We start from the raw sequence: 27,944 nt of genomic DNA, 5'->3' as shown, positions 1-27,944 counted from the left end.
TGGCAGCTATCGACACTTCCGCCCTTCCACTTTCTCCGCGTCGATCAGCAAGGAATTTCATAGTGTTCCTTGCCGTTATGTAACTTTATCTACTGACCCTCGTCAAAAAGTCCTGAGCCACAGGATTTTATTTGTTTTCCAATAGAATCCCTTATGATTCCCATAAATTTAGAAGATACTATAGAAATTCAAGAATTATGAATAGGACTCTTATCCGTTATTTAAAGTCTAACTTGGCTATGATGCATTCTTGGAAAATCATGTCAAAATATCGGACGCCACTGCACTACAAATAGATGGTCATGTTTTTAATTGTTGAAAAAAAGAAAATTCAGAATGTCTTTCTCAGGATGGCTGTTGCAAATTAACATTCACAATACTGATCAAATAAACCATAAATAACAGATGACTGGACAGATGATGTTAAGATTAGAAACGTTTGTAGTTGTCACTTTATTCACAAATTCAAAAAGTCAGACAAATACTGCACACTGGTGAGTTCACAATAAATCAGCACAAAGGTGACAGTCTTACCTAGCAACAGCAACAACCACAACAACCACAAGAACAAAATAAATGGTAATAATAATAATAATAATAATAATAATAATAATAATTTGAGCAAGACAGAAATAACCATCATTGTGAAATAATACCAAACTTGAGTTTGCTGTAATGGATTCTAGTGATTACATGTCAATATGAGAATGAGCTTGCCTTATTGTGTACTGTAGCTGTATTAATGCTTATAATCTACAACTTGATGGTGTCTTTTGTCAAGTGGCAAAAATTTTTTTCAAGAACACAAGGGCAACATACAAGTGAAATGATTTTCATGTGTGTGACAGTAAGATCCAGCAGATGTCTCAGGCCCCCAACATTTTCTTCACCATGTAACCGGGCATGTTGTAGAGGAAAAGAGCCAAGATGGCCAGCAGCAGCAGAGCCGTGAGGATCTTGATGGTCAGCCACCTGTACTGGTCACAGATCAGGTGTTTCGCAGCTTTGAAAGGGATGAGGAACCAGAGGAGGGCGATGTCTGGACGGCTGGTGGAGCACAGAGATAAACAGTGTGTTAGAAATTTGATAATGTAAACTCAACTAAAATTACCAGACTCAATAAGTGTACTGAGTGTTTTTTTTTTTTCAAAATTAAAGTTATCACTGTCATACTGAATAATTTCCAGTGAGATATGTGAGCCTTGAGACTATTTTAACAGAGTACAGAGGGGTGATAGCTTAACAACATGATGTCACAGTGAATTTGACCTTTGACCTTTTGGATATGAATCGTCATCACTTCACTGTTTTATCCTATTAGATAATGAGCATACACATTTGTGAGTTATGGCCGGAAACATGTCTCGAGAGATATTACAGTGGCCTTGACTTTTGACCTGAGTCCAAGTGGACATTCGTACCGAATCTGAAGATATTCCGTCCAGGTGTTCCTCAGATATCAGGTTCATAAGAATGAGACGGACGCACAAGGGCACAGTGACTTTGACCTTTGACCTCCAAATTCTAATCAGTTCCTTGAGTCCAAGTGGATGTTTGTGACAAATTTGAAGAAATTCCATTAAGGTGTTCTTGAGATTTGAGATGGACATGAGTTCACAGTGACCTTTGACCGCCAAAATCTAATCACAGGAATGGGACAGACGTGGACAGACAACCCAAAACCATTATCCCTCCGGCTGTGGCTGTCATCGGTGCAGAAGCATTAAAAATCCATTGGTGCTGTAATAAAGTGCTGCTAAACCCTCTCAACCAGGTCTGAAAGTCTATAATTTCAAGAACTTCACTGATTGCCGTCATGTAGATATTAATTTGTCTCTTTTAAGACATCGAACCCCGTAGATTATTTGAACTTTTGAATGTCAACAGGGGCCAAGCTAGTCTGAGGAGCATAATTTATGTGTAACCCTCTTTGTAAGTAAGTAGCTGCTTCAGTTTCGGCTATTTAGTACTTATACATGGGAAGTTAAATGCATGCAATAGACCAAGTCACATGTTTAAACTTTACAATTATTGATGATAAAATATTAATACTCATACATACCTCACAAACTAGGACATATATACACAAAAGACAGGACTGGCAGAAAATTGGATGGTTCAGAGGTCAATTTATGCACAAATTTGAAATATCATACAATGACACATAAACAAGACAAAACAAGTTTGTTCAAGCAAGAAACTATGAACTCCAATAGAAGCAAACTATGCTGAAAATGCTTACTTTACTTTTCTTTAATCAATAAATCTTCAACTCATTGTGTTTTCATAAGTGAGAAAATGACATTAAATTTGAATAAAGAAAACCAGATTACAAGAAACAACAAAAAATGGTTAGTTATCACACCAAGAGCAGCAACATGTTAAGATTTGTACACATTAATAACCAATGATGGATGCACTCAGGATTTTATATTAGTATTTCTATTGTAATAGACCTTTTTCGCAGCAGCTATATTGATATGAAACAGTCAGGTAAACACAGGTGTTACAAAAGACACGAATTAAGAAGCAGAACCTTAATTAGTGTCATTGGTAATACCTGTGTTTACCTGACTGTTTCATATCAATATGGCTGCTGTGCTCTTTTAAATAATGCATCAGTTATTTTCTCAAATGGTAAATTGCAAAATGTTCACAAAACAATGCTAATTATCACTGAAAGCACACCCTTTGAAAAAGTTATCATCCGCTGGTTCAAACTCAGGCCCCCAACATTTTCTTCACCATGTAACCGGGCATGTTGTAGAGGAAAAGACCCAGGATGGCCAGCAGCAGCAGAGCGGTGACGATCTTGATGGTCAGCCACCTGTACTGGTCGCACACCAGGTGTTTCGCAGCTTTGAGGGGTATGAGGAACCAGAGGAGGGCAACATCTGGACGACTGGTGGAGCATAGAAAGGTAAACAAGAATTACTAAAAGCCAAAGACAGTCAACACTGATAGTTCGTGTCTTTTTGAGGCGGGGTTGTATATTATTGTAAATTACCTACAGTAGCTGACGGTTGACACGCCTCCAGTTTGGAGAAGCAGCAGGAGTACTGATGTAGGAAGCTAAGCAATGTACTGCTGTAGTTTAACATATTTTAGCCACCTACAAAAGGCCCATTTTAAAAAAAATCTACGTATATCAGTTCAAGTGGATGCAATATGTAGAATATTTTCACCACTTTTCACCATCAGACAGCCTGTTCCAACTGGAAATTACTGTTATATAAGCCAAATATTGTTCTCAACCAGACTCCTTTGGCAAAAATAGTGATTTTACCTCACAACACACAAGTTTCTTGTCTACTGCTGCCTCGATCTGTTAGTTTGATTGTGTCATTGTGTGATTTCAGTGTTTTATAGGATTAGTTTGGATTCACACAATAACACAAATAAACTAGCTGATCATGGCCGCAGTAGACCAGCAACTTCTGTGTTCTGCAAGATAAAATTACTGTTCTTGCCAATGGAGTCTGGTGGTTTTGAAGAGAGCGACATTTGGCTTATACAACGGTGGTTTCTTGACGGAAAAGGCTGTCTAAAGGCAAAGTAAAGCGGTTAAAATATCCTCAATATAACATACCTTTAAACTGATAGTGGTTTCTTTAGGTGGGTCTTTTTTGAAGTGCCTAAAATACATTTTTCTGATAACCCTGCCCACTGCAGTACATCGCTTTGCTTCCTACTCAGGTACTCCTGCTGCTTCTCAAAACTAGGTCTCTGCCGACCACCATCTACTGTAGGCAGTACACTTACTCATACAACTTCACTTCAAAAAATCTGAACTATCCCTTTAAAATAATGTACATAGAAGGAGGAAGGTTCTTACAAAGTATTGATATAAGCTGAGGGAGGACCAGCTTACACCAGGGAGGCTATTCTTTTTGGTGCAGAAGTTGCATGAAGACAACAGATTTGGCAGAAGGAGCCATGTGTTCGAGCTCTTTTATTACGGAGAGGTTTCTTGTGTGTTGAATGGCTGTACGGTGAATAGTGGTTCATCATTCCTCGTCCATAATGGTCATAAAGTGTTCATTAAAGTAATAACTTCTTTATGACTCTGTGGTAAGAATTAGATGACAAAATCTGATTCTGAAGTTCAGCTGAAGCTAATATGAGGGTCTGGTTAAGACCCTAATCAAGTGGGTGTCTTCAAAACTTCCAGTCTTTCAAGTACAAATTTCCCTCTGTGTTATTATCCTTCCACTGCAGCTCAGCAAAAAGGCAGTTTGGCAAAACACAGAGAGAAAATTTCATACTTTATAAACTTTGGAGGACTCACACTTGATTTGGCTACTCAGGCTGCTGAGGCATCATATTAACTTTGGCTAAACTTTTGAGAAACACAGAGGACTGCAGATTTTGTCCCACATCAGTTTCACTGAAGCCATGTTAGGAAGGCATCATGTCACAGCCACACCGTGGAGGAGAGGAGGCATGATTAATGTGAACGACAGCTGTAACATGCGAGTATGTGCGAGTATTGTGTTTAAATCTGAACTCACCCTTTATGATCACTTAAATCTTTCTCAGATCTCTCATTCTCATTTCCACACACTGTTTGGAGGTCAGGAAATGTTTTTATTCAATTATTCAAATTCGGTCCAATTTTGAAGTGCAAATGAACATTCATTTCAAACCAGAATAAATCAGAAACTAAATCAAAATTAAGAAATCCATAAATCCACCACAGTGAGGGGCTATATTTAATTTCATACACAGTGAGCATGACCACAGGGAAGTTTAGATTGGTCAGTTTCATGAAGATTTGGTTCCAGGTTTCTGCTGTACCTACGTTAAGTTGTTGCTTATAGTTTTCTTATCTTCATTACCTCTTAATCAAGTGAAATAAAAGAAAGAACTGTATTCTTATGATTGAATGAATTAACAAATCCCCTTCAGGAGAATGTACAGAAGTTATTGCTGTGATTTAAATATTAAAGCTAAAAGTGGAAAATCTGCTTTAGATCTACATAAAAAAAAAAAAATAACTATAGAAAATTTAATAAGTTAAAATGTGGAGTGACTAGGCAACATCATATCTTCATACCACTTCAACACTAAACTGAACTGATGCACTTAAACTTATTGTTATTTTTCAAATATGCCTTAGAGTAGTTTTTTGGGTCACATTTTATTTACACCAATGCTGATACTCAACTAATTAGGAAATTACAATGACCATCTTAAAGGACCAATATGTGGCAAATGCACATCCAAAAATGAGCACTGCAGTCCAAATGCCAAGTTGTAGCCATTGACGATAAAATAAATAAATAAATAGGTTATAATCATATTTAATATACAATCTATGGTTATAGCGAGTTGTTTCTCCCCACCCCATCCTCCCCAGACTGGAGGAAGCTCAGGCAGGCTGCAGGAACGCTGCAGGAACACGTGCAAGACGAGTGCAACATTATAATTGGACAACAACAAGCAAGTTGGAGTTCAGTGACTCCATTAATGTTTATCTGTTATAAAGATCCACTCCTTATAAAATAATATTAATTATTTCTTTTGACTCAATAAGCAAACACTAACTCATTCGGTGTATTTTCAGCATTAATTTTAACTCTTAATTAACCTGAAATGGGCAAACAAAAACAGTTATTTCGGCCTGGAATAGAGATTTTAAAGGAGGACTCCGCGGCTGTAGCATTGTTGTCAAAATGAAAAATGCTATGATTGAAGGGAAACTGTGGTAAGAAAGCAGGAAGAGAGCAGGTCAGAGGCCGTCTGGTTAGTGAAACTGCTGGAACCTTCTGCAGACGTGTCTGAGCAACATCTCAAGCTCCCAGCATTTTCTTGACCAAGTAACCAGGCATGCTGTAGAGGAAAATAGCCAGCAAAGCCAGCAGCAGCAGAGCAGTGACAATCTTGATGGCCAGCCACTTGTACTGGTTGCAGATCAAGTGTTTAACGGCTTTGAAGGGAGTGAGGAACCACAGAAGGCTGGTGTCTGGACGGCTGGAAAGATAAAAAAAAAAACAACAAAAAAATCATGTAAAACACTATGGCTCTAATGTGGCACTCTTTATAGGATTAATTTAAATGTAAATATAATAAATATTACTGATAACAGGCCAAAACTAAATGAAAGACAGAGAAACAATATGCAGTATTTCGAGAACTTCAAGATAATTCTAGGTAGAAATACACAAAAGATATGAAGAAACAGCAACTTACCATGTAAAGAAAGAAGATCGTTGGTGTAAGTCCAGAACTTGGTTGAAGTAAATGCGAAAAGTCTTTCCTCGTTTCAGGAAATTACTTATTTTATTTAATGTTTATTTTATAATTGTTTAAAAACATGTTTATACTTGTTTTATGTTTTTTAGGAATTCGAGTTTTCAGTTTAGGATTATTTTATCTTTGTATTTATTCATGTATTTATTATGATTTTATTTATCATTGGATTTTGTTATTTCTGGTCTGTTTCGCATTCGACCAGTTTTTGGGATATGAAGGGTAACGTCAGTATCTTTCAACCTGGACTTTATTTCCCAGTGTTTTTGTGTCTTAAGCAACTAATGGGGACAAATTATTTTGAAACTGAGCCAGTACTGACCAAGAGCGCCGCCGCCATCAGCTGTGAATCAGGCTGCAATGTAATCCTTACAGGGAATTGTGGACTGTCAAAGCACGTCCATCAAAGTGCTTGCTTTTGCCGTTGACAGGCTCAGTTTCTCACAGCATTATGGAAAGGATCCCTACAGAGATAGGCCTTTATGCTAAAGAGTAAGATATGTTTTGTTTGACCAGAAACAGCTGAGTAATCACTCTCACTGAAGTCACCAGACTAGTTCACACAAACAGGAATTTAATCGTTGTAAAACATACTTCATTCAAACTTAAGAGAAACAAAATAAAGCTCACCAAAAACATGAGCTTCTGAGCTTCTCAGTGGCACAAACAAGCACTTATACTAAATGTACTTTGACGGTTCACAACTGACCACAACCCGTTGATTATACACGTCTGTGCTGCGGTTTTGATCCGTCCTTCATATGATTGCAAATCCCTCAGCAGCTTTTCTGATGCATTTCAGCAGTGGAGCATTTTGCCTGCCTGATTATGATTACAGATTTTGTTGGTTTGGTCACCTAGTTTTTGTGTTTATACTGTTAATAAGTATGCTACATCATTACATCGTTTCTTTTTTTTTGATCAAAAGTCTGCATGGAGTCTTTTATTGTGAAAATTGACCAGATTCTCTGTGGTGTTTCTGAGTCTGACTTCCTGCCTGCTCAATCTGTTCTGTGCAGCTTAACGTGGCATCCATCAAAAATAGACACAACGCATATTTGAAGTGGAGCAGATAGAGACGCTTCTGGGACACGCTGCAGCACTTCAGGTGGAATCACAATCACCGCGCAGAATGAGAGCGATCAGCTCCGGTGGACGTGGTGCAGCCAGTACGTGATGCAGTCGTGCCTGGTGGAATCAAGCCGTAAGGATGACACTGCAGCCTGTTTCACAGGTTGCAGTGGTCTCACTCAAAACTAGACCAATTTCAAAAATTGTTATCCCCATTAAAATGGACACATGCATGAACATGGGAAAATAAAGTCCAGGTTTAACTTTTTTAGTCAAGCTGGACTTGCAGAAGCTGAACAGTATGTATGCCTGCATTTTCGTGTCAGTGTCAGGGTTGCCAGGTCTGTGTGACAAAACCAGCCCAAGGCATGTTGTGTGTGTGCGCTGTGGGCATGTGTGCAATGTGTCCCATGTGTGTCTATGTGCTGATCTGGAGTCTGTCTGGTAGAATCTGGGTATAAATAAATGATTTAATTTAAAGCTACTGCAAGGAACTTTTCTATTTTGTTGATTTTGGAGCCTCCTGTGGACAAATGCAGTAGTTTCCACCATTATAACCAAAAAATACAACATCAAAAATAAAAGTATCTAAATAAAAATCTCCTCCTGCCTCTTTTTAACTGTCTAATGTGCTTCTGGCTTTAATTTTTCCCTCTGAAAATGTAAACACAAAGACAATCTGACCCTGCAGCCATTAAGAACAATACCACTATGACTAGTCTTCTCGCTGATCTTGTTTGCTTAGGTAAGTCATACAGAGACATCAGTATTAAACTGTTTCATAACCAGTTAAAAACTCCTTGTAGTAGCTTTAAAATATTGCTTTTTAATCATAAGCATTGTTATATTATTGCTGTAACTTGCATGCAGACCAAAATATCCAACCAGCAGCAACACTTTAAAAGAAGCCCAATTCTGCTGAGCAAACCACAGACCTGGTAACCCTGGTCTATGTGTTTATAGGAAGGGTGAAAGGCAGCCAAGCCACAGAGTAAACTGTACAATATAACTGAGAGAAATGTGTTCAGTGGGGTGATAACTGAACATCCTTCATACTTGGGTTTCTCCAGTGGCTCTGGTTCGTTGCGTCCTTCACCAACTGGGCTTCTCTCTGCCTCCTCTCCTGTCAGAAGGTGCAGCTCTGCTTCCACTTTTCCCTGAAAAAAAAAAAAAAAAAATTTAAATAGATTTTTATTAGTTCTTGTGGTCATGATCAAGATTCTAGGTTAGTTTTTACTTTGACCTACCGTGAGTTCAAACTCGTCCTCTTCGTTTCTGGCCACAAACGGCCACCAGCCTTTGATCCTCTTCTGTTTGAAGATGGAGACCATGGGCATCTCTGCTTCATTTGTCACCATCTCGATGGTGCACTGCTTGGCCGTCTTTGCACCACGTGGAAAACGGTTCAGGTCCAGCTCAATTGCACCTGTAAAGAGACATTATAGAAATGAATTGACATGTTGGAATAAATGAGAGATGATTAACAGACAGATCAACGTCTTTACAAAAAAGATCTGATGAGTTCCATTGCAAAATGTGGCAAAAATTTGTAGTTAAAAGTGATATTTGGACAACAAAGCTGTCAGGTTAACCCATGTACAACATCAGATCTAATTCTGTCAAAAGGTTAAATGATTGTCCACTGCACCTAAAAAGTCATCTGCAGAGAAATGGTCGGCGTCCCACACTTGCAAATTAAGGCGAGCTGGGATTTTGTATTCGGTCTCATCCCAGGCAAACATGGACTCTTTTTTCGATATGACGATCTTCTCTTCAGCCATGAGGTAGTCGAAGGGGTACACAAAGCGCCAGTTGAAGTTGCCCTCCCCTGTGATGGAGTGGTAGTGGACATCTGTGTCCTGCTTGTCCTCCTGCTGCCCTTTCAACCAGCTGTTACAAGAAAAGGTGTAGGACGGATTCATAATCTTGAACAAAGCAACCGCTGTTTTTAGAAATTGGTTTTCTTTTCTTCTCAGTCTAAATTAGATTTAAATAATTTTGTTTCCATGTATTATGAATTTGATTTGGTCTGGTTGGGACCAAAACTAAGAAGACAGAAAAAGAAGAGAAAATTGTACCCTCGCACAAATATGTCACTGGATTTCTCGCCAGTGAAGATATCATCGTCCTCAAGAACGACCTCATCTGTGTTCCAGACGATCACCCTCAGTTCAAACCTGGACAAAAGCAGAAATACAAGATATACTCTCAACAACGAATATTGAAGATAGTAGTATAATATTAAACCAGCTGACCTAACGCATTGATTGGCACCAACCATGTCATGCCAGCTTGTCGGAAGGGGAGCTAAATAATGCCACAAAGTCAGGCACATTTTAGTGTTCATGCAAATACCCTGCAGTTTTGGGCAGAAACCATGCAGTTTTCTGCATACAGTATAAATGTGTAATTTGTACCTGCTCTAAAAAAATCGGTATTTGAATATTTCTGCATACTGGGGTCTCCAAGCAGTATTGGGATTGCATAAATTGGCTATAACTGGAAACCAGGACTCTTGTTGATCCAATGAACCCAACTGTATACACGTGTGAAGATTTTAGACTCCACAGTAGCCATTTCATTGTAGTGAGACCATTTTTAGAAATGTCAACATGATAGTGGTTACCTGTTGTGAATTCAGTCCAGTTACTTGCTGTGACCTAATCAGCTCTACACCAAAACATTAACCTTCTGAAAGAACCAGAACTTCCTTTATGACAACCAGGCTTCAATCTTTGACTAGGCAGTAGGTGCTTCATTTTCATCTCTTGCCTGGTGGAGATCTGCACCCTACTGAGTGCACTCATCTAGTTAAACCTTAAAATTTATTAAGTAGCACTCCTCTGGCTATTCGATTTGATGAGCCCTGTTGTACAGATAGAACATACTTCTTTGGTTTCCTTGGTGAAATGTCAAGGGCGGGGCCAGGTGCAGTCATATCCTTCGGGAACATATCCACCCACATCTCGATTCGCCCCTGAAGGTAAATAAACACACAAAAGTACGGCCTTAAAGCGTGCAAACAAAACTGCATGGTGAATGACGCATCTTGATTTAACTGCGTAGCTGGCTGGAGTAGAGCCAGTAAACCAAGTGACATACTTGTTCGATTCCTGGTTTGTCTGGGTGGAGCAGTGGTCTGGTTTCCACGTGTTCTGGGACAAGTTTGCAGCCGACCCGAGGGATTTCCTCCCAGTGCCTCAACACGGTCAGAGCCAGATGTTCATCTGTCTGTTTCTTCAAACCTGACAAACAGCATAATAATAAGCATAATTCTGCATCTGCAAGAAGTGATAGAGGTCTTGTTTTTCCGATAAGACTTTTTCTTTAAAAGCGTTTGAGTGAAATGTAAATGTACCATTTTCATCCTCTATCTCAGTCTGTGCCATGAAGACACGGTTCTCCACCTTCACTCTTCCTCCGGGGCCATAGTGAGGCCCATCCAGTTTGCCATCCTTACACAGCTTAGCCAGGATCTGGGTGGGCTTCATTGGGTCCCGCCACACATTGTAACCATGGCTTCAGAAATGAGCAAAAGCAGTTACAGTTACATGAAGGAAAATACATTATATAAATCTATGATAACCCTATAGAATGTAATAAAACATAACTTCTTTATAAAACATGTAAGGACAAAACATTCAGTTAAAAAACACATATGCAGATACATTTTTCAAAAATCTACAACACACTGCTACAGGGAGTTTCAGTCCTGGATTCTTACATGGCGTAGTTATTTGTGATACCACATGTGGCTCTGTGTTTGCTGTAGAAACGGTTCTCAAGGTCAAGTTTGGTTTCTCCAATCAGATCATCGGTTCCCACCAGGTCCCAGTCATAAATTGACACGGTGAGTGTGGAATCCATCGGGAATGTGGCCTCCACGTCAAAAGATCTGATGAGATGAGAAATATGTATTTTGTGATACTTAAAACATTACATAAGGAATGATGCTCTAATCGTTAATAAAGCATTTCTACTCACTTGCCAAACAACGGGTTCAGCTGTTTTGAGATGTAGTTCTCTTTGTCTTTGATTTCTGTCTTTCCCAGTTTGATTGCGATGTATGGATCAGCTTTCCCATTAATGTCAGCTGGATGCAGATCAGTTGCCTACCAATAAAAAAAGATAACTTAAGAATGCCATGGGTAATCTGAGCATTTTAGTATTATATACAGTATTAAAATGCAGTAAAGTGCAGTACACGTACCCTGATGACATAGATGCGGACGAGGACATTAATGGGATCATTGTGAGGAATGTTCTGAAACATTCCCATATTGGAGTCGAAGTTCATGTCTCTGGGCGTATCATCTGACACTTTGTACATGCACAGTGAGCCCTAAAGGGATGCAATTAAACAAATACATAGCTACATTGCAAAACATATTTGGAAAAACATTATTCCTAAAAATGGTTACATAGCTAAACAAAAGAATAATCTATGACGAGATTTTTCAATAAGTAAAATATTTACACACAATGTAACTTAAGAAAAAATTATTAAATCCTGTGTGAAACAATCTGTTCTTACTTTGAATTTTCCAACAATTCTGTCTTCATCTGTCACATTTTGGTCGTCATCATCGCCACCTTTTCCCCTGTAGAGGTTAAAACTGTGGAGCCAGTCCTCAAAGCTGTCAAATTCACCCTCCAGTTCCTTGGGGTACACCTTGTTAGAGAACACAGAAAACCTGTGTAATCAAGTCTATTTACAAAGGCACTGACTTGGGTTGAACACTGGGGGCCAAAAAATGTCTGTCTGGCCAATTTGTTTCCTACCCCCCATCTTTAACTTTGGGAGGGCATAAAACCCGATGCCCCCCTGTAGTTTGAGCCTATGTAAATATATACAACAGTTTGGTTGAGAATTGCTTTCAGTCATAGTGTTGGTGCCGAGTCTGGTACCTTCAGCTCATCCAGCTTTGGCTTTTTCTTCTCAAACGGATCTGCGGTCTTCTTCTTTTCTTTCTTCCCTTTTCCTCTCTTGGTGCCTTTTACAGGAGAGTCATCAGGTTTGATATCTGAGTACAGGTTAGCAGTGAGGACGGAGTGAAGGTGGGAGGGGGCGGAGCGGGGATGAGGGGGTTGAAGGAGCAGAGCACTCGAGACATGAATTCCACATGAAAGTTGCCAAAACCAGCTGTTACTATATACAGCAAGCATACCATTGAATTGTATACTACTGAAGTATACAGTTCAGTGGGGATACTTGGTGGTGTGACAGGATCCTCCAGGCTGCTGTGTAGTCTCTGTAAAGCTCATAACTTGACTGGTTCTTGTCATGATCATCCACAGTCAAGTCATGACAAAGTATTTGTATAGTAATATGCAACAGTGTGTACTACATTTGCATGCACACTATTATTTCTTCATATAAATAGTTGATTCTGTGCAGCCTGTTTGGCAAACACAGAATCAAACATGTTTCAGATTTATTACATATCACTAAAATAAATTTTAGTTAGTTTGTTTTTTGATCCACTGCCATTTTTCACTGACAACTTTCATGGCGAGTATACGGATAATATGCATACTGTATGGGAGAGAAAAAGCGGTTGTCCCACAAATGGAAATTTGGATTCATGTCAGCATCTACATCTTGGGCTACGGGGGTCTAAGAGGTTCACTACTGCACTGTAGAAGGAAACAACAATCAGAGTTAGTGAGCTTATAAAACATAAACATGCATGAGCATAAAATAAATCAATATCAGTTTAATTGTGCGCTATATTTAGAGTATTTTTTACCATTTTACCTTGCTGTCAGACAGTCTTTTCCAGTGGGAAACCACACTTATATAAACCAAATATCACTCTTTCCAAAGCCACCCAATTCCTTTGGCAAAAACAGTAATTTTACCTCGCAGTACTTGATGGTCTACCACTGCCTTGATTTGTTAGTTAGTTTTTGTTATTGTCATCTAAACTCACCCCTTAAAACACCAAAGTCACACAATATCATAAACAAGCCAACTGATCAAGGCAGCAGTAGAACAATAACTCTGGTGTTCTGTGAAGTAAAATGCCTGTTTTTAATTAAGCAGTCTGGTTACTTCATTTGAGGCACATAACGATGGTTTCCCATCAGAGAAGGCAAGGTAAAGTGGTAAAAGTATTCTAAATACAGCCAACGCTTGGCTGGACAATAAAAACCTTGGACAACATGAATAAAACATCTGTCTTATTAATTCATTTTACCTCCGCCATCTGCAATGTCCATGTCATCTTTGTCCTCTGAATCTGAGAGAGCAGCTTCTTGAGCCTTGAGAATCTGCAAGAGCAGAAAATTATATCTCAGATGGATCAATCACAACTAAAAGACCTGAGCTGACTCAAAATGGCTAAACTATTTTCTTGTTACTAACCTCTGTCAAAGTTTCAATGGAGGCAAAATACTTGGACCACCAGTCCAACATGCTCTCGTCAAGCTCCTCCTCTTCGATCTCATCACCCTTCTTCCTCTTCCTCTTTTTCCCCTTTCCATCCTTATCATCATCCTTTTTATACAAGATGCATTAAACATGTTGTCAGTTAAGATTTAGGGTTTCTTGCAACGACGTAAAATCTTTTAGTTTTGATTATATAACCTTAAAAGCACTTTGCTTACCTCAACTTTGACCACAGCATCAGAGCACTGCATAGAGAACCAGATTACATAATGTCAAATAATGTGACAATTCTTTGAATAAAAGTTACATCAACTTAAAAAAAAATAAACTTACAGAGTCTAGTTTGACCACAGTGTCCATCTTCTTATATGCAGGCTCAGTTTCCATGTTGACAACAATAATTTCCTCTGAAAGATAAACAGATAACATACATTTGTTTATCTATGTAATCAGATACACAACCATGTTATTGCACAGGCAAACACATACTGTATTTCATTTGTTCAGTTTGAAATATTGTTTATTGTTCCTAAGTAACAATAATGTAAAGAAAATGTATATGAAGAAGAGGTTAAACACGATTCAATCAACTAACAATGGAGTCAGAAAGGTTAGTCACTGATCGAAGTTTGTTGCTTTAGTCTGTGGCATGGACCAGATGTTTGACATGACACAGAAAGAGAAAATTAACTGTTCAGTACCTAACGAACTAACTGTCCTGTGATGTAATATGACCGCAGGTCTTAGTTTATACCTGTGGTGGTAAAGTTGTTGGCCTGCTTGTCTGTTGCCCTGTAGATGAACTTCCGCAGGCTGGTGACAGCGTTGGATCCGACCAGAGTGTAGCGGCCGAAAGCTCTGCAGTCCACGACTCGGATGTTCAACGGTGGGTGAAGCAGCTCATTCTCAGGCAAATCCTGACACACAAAATCAGTCAAAATTAATTTGACTGAGGACAGTAAGTGATAACACTTTCTATAATCCATTATAAATACAAAAATAAGACTTCATAAACTCTTTATAAATGCTTCTAATCATGCTTGACAACTCTGAACAAGATTTATAATGTATTAGTAGAAGTATTAATAGCAGCAGTAGTGGTGGACATAATATATTGTAAAGTCAAACAGCAGATTCTGCTCATAAATCCTCATAATTGTCTTATGGTATCATACAATTGCTAATAGGCTTATACATGTTGTAACTTTCACTGAAGCAAATTCTGTCACACATTATTGATGTTTATAAGATATTATTACATTGAAGAAACACAGAACTTATAGTCTGTTATGATACATTAGCACAGTTCTCTATGTGTCTTTATAACTAGCTAATGTCTTGATAGTTATAATGCACTGTGTAATCCAGGATTCAGTGTCACTGTTGTTATGGTGAACTTATAATACATTATATCCAAACACTTATACTTTATAAACTTTGTTGTACACTGTTATGCATGATTATAAACATAAAACATTATAAATGTATTATAATGTTGTATGAATTATCTTAAATGCATTATAAACGTGACATTAATAGTGTGTTCCTGAATTTGTTTTTCAGCAGTGCATTCAGTGCTTCTTCTCTGATGTGCACGGAATACAGACATGAACTAATAAATATTAATGCAGTAATTAAAATGATAAAGTACCACTTCAAACCACTTGACAAGCGTGCTGAAGTTGGGGTTTTTCTTGTAGTTGGGGATGAGGGCAGACTGCACTCCCTTTCCGGCACATTCGATGTCCACACGAGGCCGATCCACCTGGGCCAGATTCACCCTCTTCAGGTCCCTCAAGCCCCAGAACAAAACCTGATGGTTGAGGAGGTTCAGTGATTCTGTTGTTGTTTTCATTTACATTTTGTTGTTAAGAAATAAATTACACTGGTCAAGTTTAAAGCTAAAACTGTGGAGACCCATTTCAGCCAATGTGATTAAAAAAAAAAAAAGATCCTGAAAATTTTTGGAAAATAATGACTTAATATCTTAAAACAATGATTTACTTATCAGAGAATAATTACTTTGTATCACAAAATAATGAGAAACTTTATTAATTCTCATTATTTTGAGTTACTAACTCATTATTTTGACATACTAAGTTATTTTTTTTAGACTTTCTCATTTTGAAATACTAAACCCTTATTTTGAAATATTCACTCAACAGTTAGAGACACTACACCCTTATTTTTATGGAATTTCTCATTATTTTGATATACTAAGTCATTTTTTGAGATATTAACTCATTATTCTGAGCAGGATTCCCATCACGTTTAAATACTAAATCATTATTTTGAGATACTAATTGATTATTTTTGGCAAGTTTCTCATTGGTTTTAAATACTGAGTCATTATGTTACATATTTTGAGATACTAAGTTGTGAATTTTCAGATTATAAATGATTGTTTTGAGGTTTCTCATCATCATGACTTACAGGATCTTTTTTTCATCACATGAGTGGATATGGGCTCCCATATAAAACAAAATCTTCACCTCAATCCTGTATTTGCTGAGCACTGGTCTGATCCCAAGTGGTACAGGCAGGATTGGGCCGCGGTCCATATCTGTGGGACCGTCTATGGGAGGCAGGTCAGCTTTCCCATTGGGGCCAATCTAACAGACGACACAGGAAATCATTTAGTTTCAATATGATCTGATAACTTCACTCCTGTAATCAGTAGCCTCTGTATCTGACATGCTGACCTGCAGCAGTTCAAAAGCCGCCAGCATTTCTCCAGCGGCGCCGTTCCCACGATAGATCTGATAGTACTCCAGCTGTGGAGGGAAGCGTGGAGGACCGTAGTGCTCGTCTGCCATCTTGACCACTGGCTTGGCAAATGTTCTGCCCATGAAGTCAGCTTTACCCTGCAAGCATAACGGTAAAGAAAACCTTAAATACACGACACCACAAAACATGAATTCTGCATTTGAATATTTGAAAGAATGGTCTTTTTAGCCTACCATATCCAATCCATCAGTGTTCGTGTTACAAGGTCGCTCATGGTGTAATCATTAATTATTTGATTTGTTTTATCAGCAGGAAGAAACATGACTTCAGATGCACATGTTTCTAGAAAGACTACATAAAAAGCATTGAAAGTAAACAAAAGCAACATATCTAAAATAACCAGTGAACTGCAAAATAGGTGTCTAATTATGTTATGTCAAAAGATCATTGGATGATTATATTTTTAAAAATATATAATATTATATCTCTTTTGCAGTTAGTGGTTATGAAGAGTCCAAATTCTCTGTTGGGAACATACAAGAAGCACAAAATGTCACTTAAAGGAATGCAACAGGTATAAGTTGATCATGGAGGATCCATCTATCCTTGTGGATGTTATCTTATTCCTCTTGCATGCCTTTCAATACAATCTATTCTGCACACATTGCAGCCCTTCTACAGTATATCAAGCCATCAGAATCCACACTCTACTTATCCAAAGGGTCATCCAAAACAATGGTGTTATTCCCAGGAGCAAATATAGAGTTGACAGTCAGCAAAAGCATTCTTTCAAATATAATTTATATCGATTGCTACTGAAACTAAGTTAAAATCAACTCAACTATTTACCTTAAAAAGTAACAGTAAAAGACGTTACTGAGGACATTCCACACACTGGTTTTAGGCTCATTAAGTAACATGTTTAGTGTTACATTTCATATGAAAGACAGGCAGACTCTTAAATTATTAGGATGATAAGGACAGACAATTGCTATCTGGAAATTCAAGCTGTGTGAAGGTCGACTGTTTGCTCGCATTAATACACATGGAAACAGACAGCGTCTCTATTTCAAAAACAACCCTCACCACTGTGTCTTGATCATAGATTTCAATGACGATAATAGGAGGGTCGTCTCTCAGTTCGTTGGCCTCTCCAAACAGCTCCACGTTCTCAAAGACCAGCAGCTGGTCCCATGTTGGACACAGCGTTTCAGCCAGCACCTGAGGGAAGAAAACAAAACATTTGATAATTAAAATGCACGTTCTGCCTGACAGGTGACTCTCTAAAAAGCCTTTTGGGTGTGCTCACCTCAGTAACCTGGCTTTGTGTTGAGAAGAAGACTCTTGCAAAGGGATCAGACAGACCTGTGCTGTCAGCAGCAAACAGGCTACGAGCCTGATACATGTGGACCCTCAGCTGGAAGATCTGTTTCACTGAGGACAGATTAAGATGCTCATAAATTAATCAATTAGTCCATTTTTGTTAATAACTTTAAGGGTAACTTGCATTTTTCAACCTAGACCTTATTTTCCCATGTTCTTGTTTCTATGTGACTAGTGGGGACAACAGTTTCTGAAACTGGTCCAGTATTGAAGGGGAGTGCTGCAGGTTTCAGCCATGAAATAGGATGCAGTGTAATCCTTATGGGCAATTGTGTACAGTGAAAATACTTCCACTACAAGCCACTGACAGGCTCAGATTGTTATTCTAAGTGTCAAACAACATTAAGGAAAGGATCCCAACAGAGTTACAGAGTAAGATCCTGAATTTTTCACCAGAACTAGCCAATTTATTGCTCTCGCCAAAGCCACCAGACATTATTGAAACTCAACAGATACCAAGTAAAACTCATCAAAACTACCTGGGTTTGTCTTTCCACTTATCTGACAATAATCAACTCTGGTTTGGTTAAAATAAATCTTTAATTAACCAAGGTGGATGTGAAAATATTCTGGCTGTACACACCGCTTTTCCCTGCAGCCTCTCTGATGTCCGACCTCCCTCTCACTCCTTTCCCAATATTTTCACATCTAACTCAATGAATTAAGGGTTTATTTTGCCCAAAAAAGAGTTACTGATTGTTGGAATAGTGAAAAGATGAAACAAAATGTTTTTGGTGAATTTATTTTTTGCTGTTGAGTTTGAATTAAGTGTGTTTTATGATGATAAAATCAATGTTTCTGTAAATGGAGTCTGGTGGGTTTGGTGGAGCAATAAAACAGCTGTTTCAGGTTAAAAAAAAGGATCTTCTTTACTAAAAAATGTCTTTCTCTGCTTTTCATTATGTTGACAGACACTTAGAATAAGAATCTGAACCCATCAGTGGCAGAAACAAATGCTTTTATTGGATGTTTATAGTGAGCAGTTGACAATAAGGATTATGTTGTAGCCTTTTTGAGAATGACGGCTTCAACCAATTTCAAAAATTGTTCTTCTCAGTCACTTAGAGACAAGAACGTGGGAAAATAGGGTCCAGGTTGAAAAATACCCTTTAACATACTTATATTGTAAAAGAATAGAGTGCAAAAGAATCTCATTTTATTTTTTAGGCCTTTAGTTGAGACTGTATTTAAAGTTAACATAGAGGAAATACTGAATTGGTTGACGGTCTTACTCATGTAGGTGAGGCTGATGGGAGGTGAACATGGCAGCCCAGGTCCTTTGGACAGCTTATTTTCTTCAAATCCATTGGGGAGGCCGCTCAGGTAGTCTTTGCGATGTTTATTCAGACCCAGCCACAGATAAATCTCTATCTTGGACTGGACTGTCCAGCCAGCAGGCCCAAAACCTTTCTTACCAGGGATCTTCAGTGTAAGAGGAAAAAAACAAACAAGATATTCTGATCATGGTGAAACAGTATGATCATAGAAGGTGGAAGGGAATTTTATGCAATATTTAAAAGACAGAGCAGATTTGATTATCTTACTATATTTAGTGTAAACTCACCCTGAGAAAGAGTGTCTTGACTTTGCCACAGTCCTTCCCTGTCTCCTCCTCTACACTTGAGTAAAGGATGTCTTTGGAGGGAACACGTGCATAAGCAATGCGCTTGCCGTTACTTATCATCCATATGAAAACATCAGGAACGCTGTGTTGAGGCTGCATCGAGAAAGATTGCTCACATTAAACATGAAATGACCACAATGAATCAAGCAAGTACAACAAACAGCATCACGTCAAAATGATAAACAAAATGTTGTAGATCTTACTTCATCAGCCAGGAAGCGCAGCTTTGTCAGGAAGTTGTGAGCCAGCTTGATTTTATCTCTCACCGTGCTTTTCTTCACCTGTGACCTCATGGCTTTGGCCTGCTGGCCGATTGTCTCCTAAACCCAGAAACAGCACAGCATTTAAGAGAATAGTACAACATTAACAATCAACAAATAGAAGAATAGAAGAAGAAACCATAGCTCCTTTTTTGCTGACGTACCACTTCTGACATGCACAGCTTCAGTCTCTCCCGGTCAAGTTTGGTTCTGCCAGACTGGTTCTGGTCCTTGTTTGCCAGCGAAAGAAACTGACTGAAAGAAGAGGAGCTCAGTCACTCTCAAAGTCTACATTAGTTTATTAAACCTAATTTGAAACAACTGGATTTTACAAATATAATGTGTAGTTTAAGGCAAGACACTACAGGTGAACAGGTAAACTTGTCCATTTGATTGATATTAAGACAATAATGTTTTCTGATTTTTTTTTTTAAATATGCAGATTTGCAATCTTTATCTAATTTAGTTGCACAAATTTACATAAATTTCCAGAACACAGAATATTATAAAACTTTGGCTGTGAACGATATATTAACAAACCCCTCGGTAAAAACCTTCAGAATATAAATGAGGAATAAATCTGGAAAGTTTGGTGAATGTAAGTGTTACTGAAGTGGGGAGTGTGAGTGCAGGAGAAACTAATTTTGAGAAAAAAACTGCAAAATACCATACATTTTGCAAGATAATGCAGGTGAATACACTAAAAAAAACTCAAAAACTAATAGACACCATGATGAAACTTCCCCAGTCGATTACTTACATTAAGATGATTATTTTTTGTATTACAGGTTTTCTGACATTTTATTTTAAATATGCAAATTTTTCTAATTAAATGAGTTATTTTGCATACATTTCCAGAACAGAAATCTGAACCTAAGTGTGTCTTTTGGATGTTTTCTTTCCAGTAGTTTGAAAGAAGACATGTTGTGACGTAAAATAGGCTAAAATGTTTTGGCTTATAATGTCTTGCCTTCAATTTGTGACTACTGTACAGACCTGCAGCCCTGGCTGAGCTCCTCGAGGACGCCTCGCAGTCTGCGCTCAGGATATGCTTTCTCCGTCTTGATGATCTCTTGCACGTCATTCAGTCCATCCTCCTGTAGGAGCAGCAGAAGACTTTTAGGCTCACTCAGCAAAAGTCAGAGACTGTATGCACCTGCCAACAGACAAACTAATTCACTATAATAACGTTAATGCTCATGCAGTAATTGGTAAATGTATCACTTGCCAGCTTATCTGCAATGTTGTCTATAATGTTGGCATTGTACAGCCTCCTTCTCTGGTCCTGCCACCAGCTCTTGATGTAGAAACATGGCTTCCTCTCAAAATACGGCAGGTGGAAGTAGTTTCTGAGGATACAAATGAGGAAACGGGATAAAAACCTATTCATTGAGGTGCACTAATACCACAAAAAAATGCATCGAACAAAGTGAAGAACTCTAATATGTAAAGGAAATGAAAAAAAAAAAGAAACAGCTTATGCCTCAGCTTTCCGTTTTTTGTCAAATATGTTCATGAATCTGAACTACAGTTGTTTGTTTTTTTGCACTGTGACTCTATGATGATGATGATGATGATAATTTTTTTTCTCTGACCGGTCAGTGATGACAGGTTTCATGGGGGGCGTCGTTGCCACTGAAGTCAGGTCCCCGTCATCATCCATCTCCTCCTCACTGGAGTTGTGGATCAGTTCAGTCTCCTCCTCGTCACCATCTCCTCCCCCCTTCTTCCCCTTCATTTTTGGCTTGACAACCCCATCGATCTCGTTTCCATAGTAACCTGGCACACGGCAGCTATGTTACTAGTCACATACTTAAATGTTCTTTACCTTCAACTCATGATGAAAACCATACTTAGTCTCCAGATCGGCTTGTTTTCATATTAACTACAGCAACAGTACAATGATGTTTACAACTTGTGGAAATTTGCATTATACAACTTTCACGTTGGGTCTCGTAAATGTAGAAATATAATGAATTTTGCTCAGAAATTACACTTTAAATGGGCTTAAGAGGATAGTTTTTTAGAGTGGGGTTGTATGAGAAACTTTTCCATAGTGATTGTATTATCTACAGTAAATCTGTGTCAGCTGTGGACAGGATCAGCAGTAAGGCTGTACCTAATAATTATTCTTTAAACAAGTAACCTACTGATTTTATTTTGATTACTTGATTACTCTAACAAATAATTTACCCAAAATAAATATAAAAAAAACATTTGTCGTTAATATTTCAATATTTTATTCAATCATAAGCATGAAAAATAGACATAAAGCACATTAAAATAATGATAACAGTGGCATATTTTTAAATTAGTTAATTAATTTCCACTCTGTCTCTGTCGATTTGCTCGATTGCTGTGATGCATATTTATTTAATCACTAATTACTGTGTCAGTCCTTTCCCTAAAATGGTCCATCAGTATTTTTACTGAAGTGTGTAATTTATTTCATCACTGGAGTAATAGGCAGGTAAGATACTTTATATTCTCTTCAGAAAAGGCTGTCTGGTGGGAACGTAAACTGGTGAAAATATTCTAAACACAGCTGAAAAATAATAAATTTGGCTGCTGAACCTGTCCACAGCAGTACATTACTTAGCTTTCGTGCTGGTATTCACTACTTCTCCAAACTGGGGCTGCATCAACCACCATCTAATGCAGATGATACACTGACTATGGATAAGTACCTCATAAAACCCCACCACAAATAATCTGAAATATCCCTTTAAGCGTCAAAAGATTCCACTTGAGCTTCAGGATGAGAGATATTAGGAGAATTAGATAAAGAGTAGGGAATGTAAAATACCTATGGTGACTTCAAAGCTGATGGGCTTATCACCAATCTTTCTGTCAATCATTGTGGCCTCCAGGAAAGACCCAAAGAGGAAAAACTCCTCAACCTTCCCGGTAGCAGTCTGTAAAATAGACAAACAAGTGTGAGTAAGTGTGAATGAAGCACTGTCTCACTTTCTTCACTTTTCTTTCAGTAAATATGAGTTAGAAACTAAACAAGACACTTGAACGCATCACATTTTGACAGCTGTAAGACTTTGATAACATATAATGTAACGTAGTGGTTCTGACAACCCTGTAATACAAGCTGTCAGACAGTGAGAACGTAATCCCTGAGGACTCTGAATTACGGTCCCACTGTGCTCAATTGAATTTGCTGTGTGACTTACATTGTCCACCAACAAAAAGAAGCCACATTAATGCAAACAGCGTGTTAATAATGCAGCAGGTGGGCTAAATAAAGATGATGAATAATTCACAATAACCGCAGCACAATGACCTGTCAGCAGGAGCAACAATCGGCTCCCTCTGCATGGCTGCTCATCCACGCAGGGACCCACCTCTGAGATGTTGGGTACTCCCTCCAGCTGCACCTCTGTGGAGTTGGTAATGTCAGGCGAGGAGGGGTCCAGGATCTCCACGCCCAGGCTGATGAGCAGACGGGCCCTGAAAGACACGCCCTCTCCGAGCCCTTCGTTTAACTCCTGGTATTCGTCCATCAGGGTGTAGGTACGAGTGGAGCCGTACATGTTAACCCAGGCAGGTCCCAGCGTTGGAAGGAAGCCTGAGAAATAAAGAATATGGTTTGCAAATTATAAATGAAACGGTGCCTGAATAAACCCGACCGCAAGGTCAAAAACCTGCATGCTTACTGTTTACTTCTACTTTTGAGTAGAAGCTGTTCAAACTCCAAGTCAAATCTCATCTTAAATGAGATAACAATTAACCTGGAGGATTCTTCCCAATATTATAAAAGGCACAGCCACTAATCTGGGTCTGTCCATGTCAAAGTAATGTTTTACAAATTCAGAGGGGAGAACTTTTAAGACAAAAATTGGTAGCACTTTCTATTAAAACCACATCCTTACTGCATTATGGGAACATTTATATTGAAATATAATGCATTCATAATGCTTAAATACGCCATTAAACACATAATGATTTATGATGAACTATATCAAGAATTACAAAATATTGTAGATTTGATTTAGAATTAGTTGTAATTTGTAAGTGTCTCATGGATGCTCATGACTAGTTATAAACTAGTAGAGCATGGAGCATCCCTGAGTTCCAGCCCCCCCTCAGTTTTGTCTGCTCTGGGGTTGTCAGAGACTGATTTGCACACATCAGGTACAATTTATGCAAAAGCCTGTAAACAAAACTTTTAAAAAAATACTTTTTTCCCCTCTTACTTTTTATTGGTAAGGTTGTGTTTGTATAAATCTATTGTATTAAAACAAAATATGTTAAGATTATATTAGAAAAGAAACATTTACCAAAAATAACAGCTCTAGGAATGGAAACAATTATAACTGATATTAATTTTTGACAGCAAAGCTCTGGAATGAATCTATTATTTTGTGTACAAGTAGTTGAAGCTCCGAGGAAAAAGTTTGGGAGCCACTGAACTAGAGGTTGACCAATGGGGCTTATGATATATTATAAACATTTATACTCATCTATACACACCTCAACGGTCAACTGTAGTAAGGAATCATAGTATTGGATAATATTACACTTATTGCATCAACATGTACTTCATTTTACTTAACACATACAATAACAAGAATGGCCCCATAACAAACTATAGATGGAGTCTTCATAAAAAGCATTATTAAAAAGAAAAATGATATATCACCTTTGTCCCCATCATTGGAAATCTTCCGCAGGTCCAGGAAGTGTGTTCCTATAGCAACATCATTCACTTTATCTGAGTCACGGATCTGGATCTTCATGCGTTTGCACAGAGGCGGAAACATCTCAGTGAAAACGATTTGCTCGTTCCAGATGGGCTCATAGCAGCTCTTTTGAACTGACGTCTTCCCCTGTAATCACATATGACAAATATGTCTATATTTGAATCAACTCAAGAATTGTACCGTCAATGTAATTTATATTTTGACCTGGCTGAGATGAAATAGATACAAAAGCAGAAGGCAACAGTTGCTTGTGATTTGTACTGCGACTTACCTTCTGCCCAGCAAACTGTACTTGGACATAAGGATCAACCAGGTCCTTATTTTCTCCTATAAAGGCCTTTTTGACGTTGGCCATGATGCTGGTGTTCATTCTGGGGAGTCCCTCGGCTCTGTAGATCTTCAGATAATAGCGAGCCCACTGCCGCTCTGCAGGCACCCCCTCTGGTAATAAGAGATTGCTGAAACAGAAATGAGACACAATGAAATAACATCTGAGCTGGAGAAAAGGTCTTTTGCTTTAAGTTTAAATGCTTAAATCAGAAATGTTGATTGAGAAAGCAGTCAAAACACTCCTACTACTGTTATTAAATTCTGCAAACTCCTCAGTGATCACTATTTGAAGTCTACCCACACTCCGTCTTGTCCATTTATATTTTTAAAAGAATAACAACACAACAACAACGTATGTACCCTTCTATGTCATCTTCATCTGATTCATTGGCCTTGTGTGGCGTCTTTATGGTGTCTCCTTTGGCCACAACTGCAATATCACATTTAATGTAGCCTTTACAGCCCGCTGAGATGTCATCAGGGTCAGACAACAAAGCCCACTTGTGGTAAAACTGATGTTCTGCAAGACAAACAAGGAGACAAATTAACTGAAATATCACAATTATCAGTTCAATGATAAGAAAGCTGATTTTCATTGAGTCTTTACCAGGCTGAGAGTAGATTGTGCCAACATCCAGTTTAAAAGTTCCAACCAGTGTTCCACTGCGCAGAAGATTTTTGGAGTGGACTACCTGATGGGTTCAGGGACACAAACAATGCAACATTACATACAATTGTCTCGTAAAAAAACAGGGAATTATGTGAATCAGTTTTATGTTTTTAATCAAACAACTTACAGACAACTTCAGGATTTTGTCGAACATGACATCTGGAGGGACGTGGAAGTCGAACACAAAATACTGAAAAGAGAAAAGATTTAGTGACATTATTGTTTCATAGTAAGCTTTTTCCAAGACAGAAATTAATAGATGAAATATATTGTAATGACTGACTTCATTGTAGTATGGGCAGTTGGTTGATTCCTTCATTGAGGTGTACTTCTTATCTTCTCCGATCTCCACACAGACCATTGGATCCATGTTTAGTCCCACCAGCTGCCTGGCTTCAATCACTGTCACACTGACCTGAAATGAAATGATCAAGTAATCGACGGAGTAATGACCTAGTTGACCCAAGATAATCCACGGACCTTGTTGTGAGCAGCTTCATGTAGAAAGTACTTTCTTTCTACCAAACCTATCACTGCGCTCACTAGCTCAGCCGAGGAGGACGCCATTAACGTTGATGGTTGGCTGGTGTAGTTTGGAAGAAAGAAAACAGATCCGACTAGAGGTGCAAAGAGATGTCATTGTTTGAATTTGTATCTGTTCAACAAAAAGCAATACCTGTCAAATGCCAAATGTTGTATTTTCTAACTTAAAATGCAACTGTAGTGCATTCAATGCATCAAGTTGATTTAATATTGGCATACAATTAATTATGAAAAATAGAGATGAATGAATAGCACTACAGGTAAGAGGGTGAACTGTCCCTTTAAGACTAACCATGCCTATGCAACCACAATAACATGAATACATTCTGCAAAGATATGTCAGTAATTAATCAGTGCATGCTCAAGAAATTAAAGAACTAGACCAATAAAATGATGAGGAAGATTTCTCTTACCTGGTAATCTACTGGTCTCCCAGAGCTGGGCTCCATCTTTATGTCTGGCTTCGATCTGCAAGACATCAAGGGGACAAACACTAGTGAGACTCTTCAGACAGATTAATATGATGAACAGCAGCAATGCAAATACAAATAAAATTGCACCCGTATGCACTACGAAACGATGCTTACCTTTTATTCGATACATTGGTGGTGACGGCTGTGACTGAGGCCAGTGAGATGGTGTCAGGATCTGGGCCTCCTCCCATGAACATGCCCTGACGATCCAGGTTCTCTGTCTCCAGAATAGCCGGCTCATCTTCGCATCATATGGAAAACATACAATAAGGACGACTTGCACCAAAATTAAACTTACTTAAAATGGTGACTGTGTTTTTTTCCTCTTGGCTTGGCATCTTTTTGTAAAAGTCAGTGATGTTTTGCAGTGTCTCAGCACTACACCTTCACCAGGCAAAGTTTGCATCAAGGAGAAGCCATCTTAAATAGAGTTCTTGTTAGTCTGCAACCAAACACATTCCCCATGTGCAAAAAAACCTCCAAAAAAATACAAATCACCTGCTAAACCTATAGGGATACATTTTATCAATCACTGAATAAACAGAGCCCTACACAATAAATACATTAAGGCAAACACTCCATTGGTGGGCACAAAAACACTAAATAATAATAAGATAATAAATAAATAATAATAAGATTTACCTCTACCCGATACAGGCTGCATATCTTACAATAAATAAATCCTACAGTCAACAAGGAATAATAGCAGTAATTATGCAGGGTTCTATCCATTCATTCAATCATGTTGTTCTTAACTTACTGTGTAAATGTATAGGCTATAGGCTCCTTTACAAATGTGATCTGCAATACTTAGAAATGTAATATAAACTTTTGTAGGATTTCTATATTTTTTGAGAAGGTGTTCTAGCTCCGTCTTGGGCATTGTATTGTGTTTTTTTTTTTTTTTTTTTTTTTTTTGCCCATGAGGAATGTCAACAACCACTCCCTAATTAAAATGGCTTCTCCTTGACACAAACTGTTTGCCTGATGAAGGTCTAATACTGAATGATCGCGATTCAATGCTATATTACAAGTTAGATAATGTGCAGCAACTTTTTGCTACACTCACCCCTCTCCTATGCAAACAGATGTGCAAAGTGTTATTTTTTTATTAATGTTATGACAAATGAAATTGCCATACACAAGATTTAAAAGCAGAAGCAAGGTGTTATATTTGCAATGATGTTGAATGTATTTTAGTCTACTGCAGGAAAAGAGAAAAGAAAGAATGAAAAACAAGATGAAAATAAGGAAAATCAAGGAACTTCTCCATAGGATATCTAAAAAAAAATTGACATTTTGCTTTAACAAAATGTTCTCTAGTGAGCTGAGGAAGGCTGAAAGGGGCTGTAAGCCAATAGGAGTTTGTAATATCAGCCAGGATTTCCGAGCTTATTTGACCGCTTCTGTCATCCATCTTAGCTACTGATACCTCCGTTTCTGTCCTCCTTGTGTCCACGGTGCTTACTGCGCTTCATGGTTCAAAACAATTCTTTGTGTGTTCGCTC

At 38.2% G+C, this 27,944-nt stretch overlaps 1 protein-coding gene across 1 annotated transcript; it reads right to left on the bottom strand.

Annotated features, from left to right (window-relative positions):
• Positions 1-423: 423 nt before the first annotated feature.
• LOC146310985 (otoferlin-like) lies at positions 424-27,944 on the bottom strand. The gene is made up of 41 exons (XM_084742632.1): positions 27,869-27,944; positions 26,551-26,677; positions 26,377-26,431; positions 25,704-25,835; positions 25,544-25,610; positions 25,358-25,438; positions 25,111-25,270; positions 24,692-24,878; positions 24,360-24,546; positions 23,062-23,285; positions 22,515-22,623; positions 21,304-21,487; positions 20,937-21,057; positions 20,705-20,805; positions 19,873-19,963; positions 19,652-19,768; positions 19,389-19,541; positions 19,057-19,246; positions 17,751-17,875; positions 17,528-17,662; positions 16,417-16,578; positions 16,207-16,326; positions 15,366-15,527; positions 14,469-14,631; positions 14,048-14,121; positions 13,933-13,959; positions 13,691-13,822; positions 13,524-13,596; positions 12,232-12,347; positions 11,858-11,995; positions 11,534-11,665; positions 11,308-11,435; positions 11,048-11,218; positions 10,682-10,842; positions 10,426-10,568; positions 10,212-10,300; positions 9,402-9,500; positions 8,972-9,213; positions 8,571-8,749; positions 8,380-8,480; positions 424-1,047 (listed from the first exon to the last, which is right to left on the bottom strand). The coding sequence occupies exons 1-41, from the start codon at positions 27,912-27,914 to the stop codon at positions 867-869; spliced, it is 5,385 nt and encodes a 1,794-aa protein (XP_084598758.1). The 5' UTR covers positions 27,915-27,944; the 3' UTR covers positions 424-866.

This window comes from Lutjanus erythropterus, chromosome 18 (genome assembly GCF_056507025.1).
Source record: "Lutjanus erythropterus isolate fLutEry1 chromosome 18, fLutEry1.hap2, whole genome shotgun sequence".
Lineage (NCBI taxonomy): Eukaryota > Metazoa > Chordata > Actinopteri > Lutjaniformes > Lutjanidae > Lutjanus > Lutjanus erythropterus.
The sequence above is the reverse complement of the archived record's forward strand: the minus strand, read 5'-3'. Positions and strand labels throughout refer to the sequence as shown.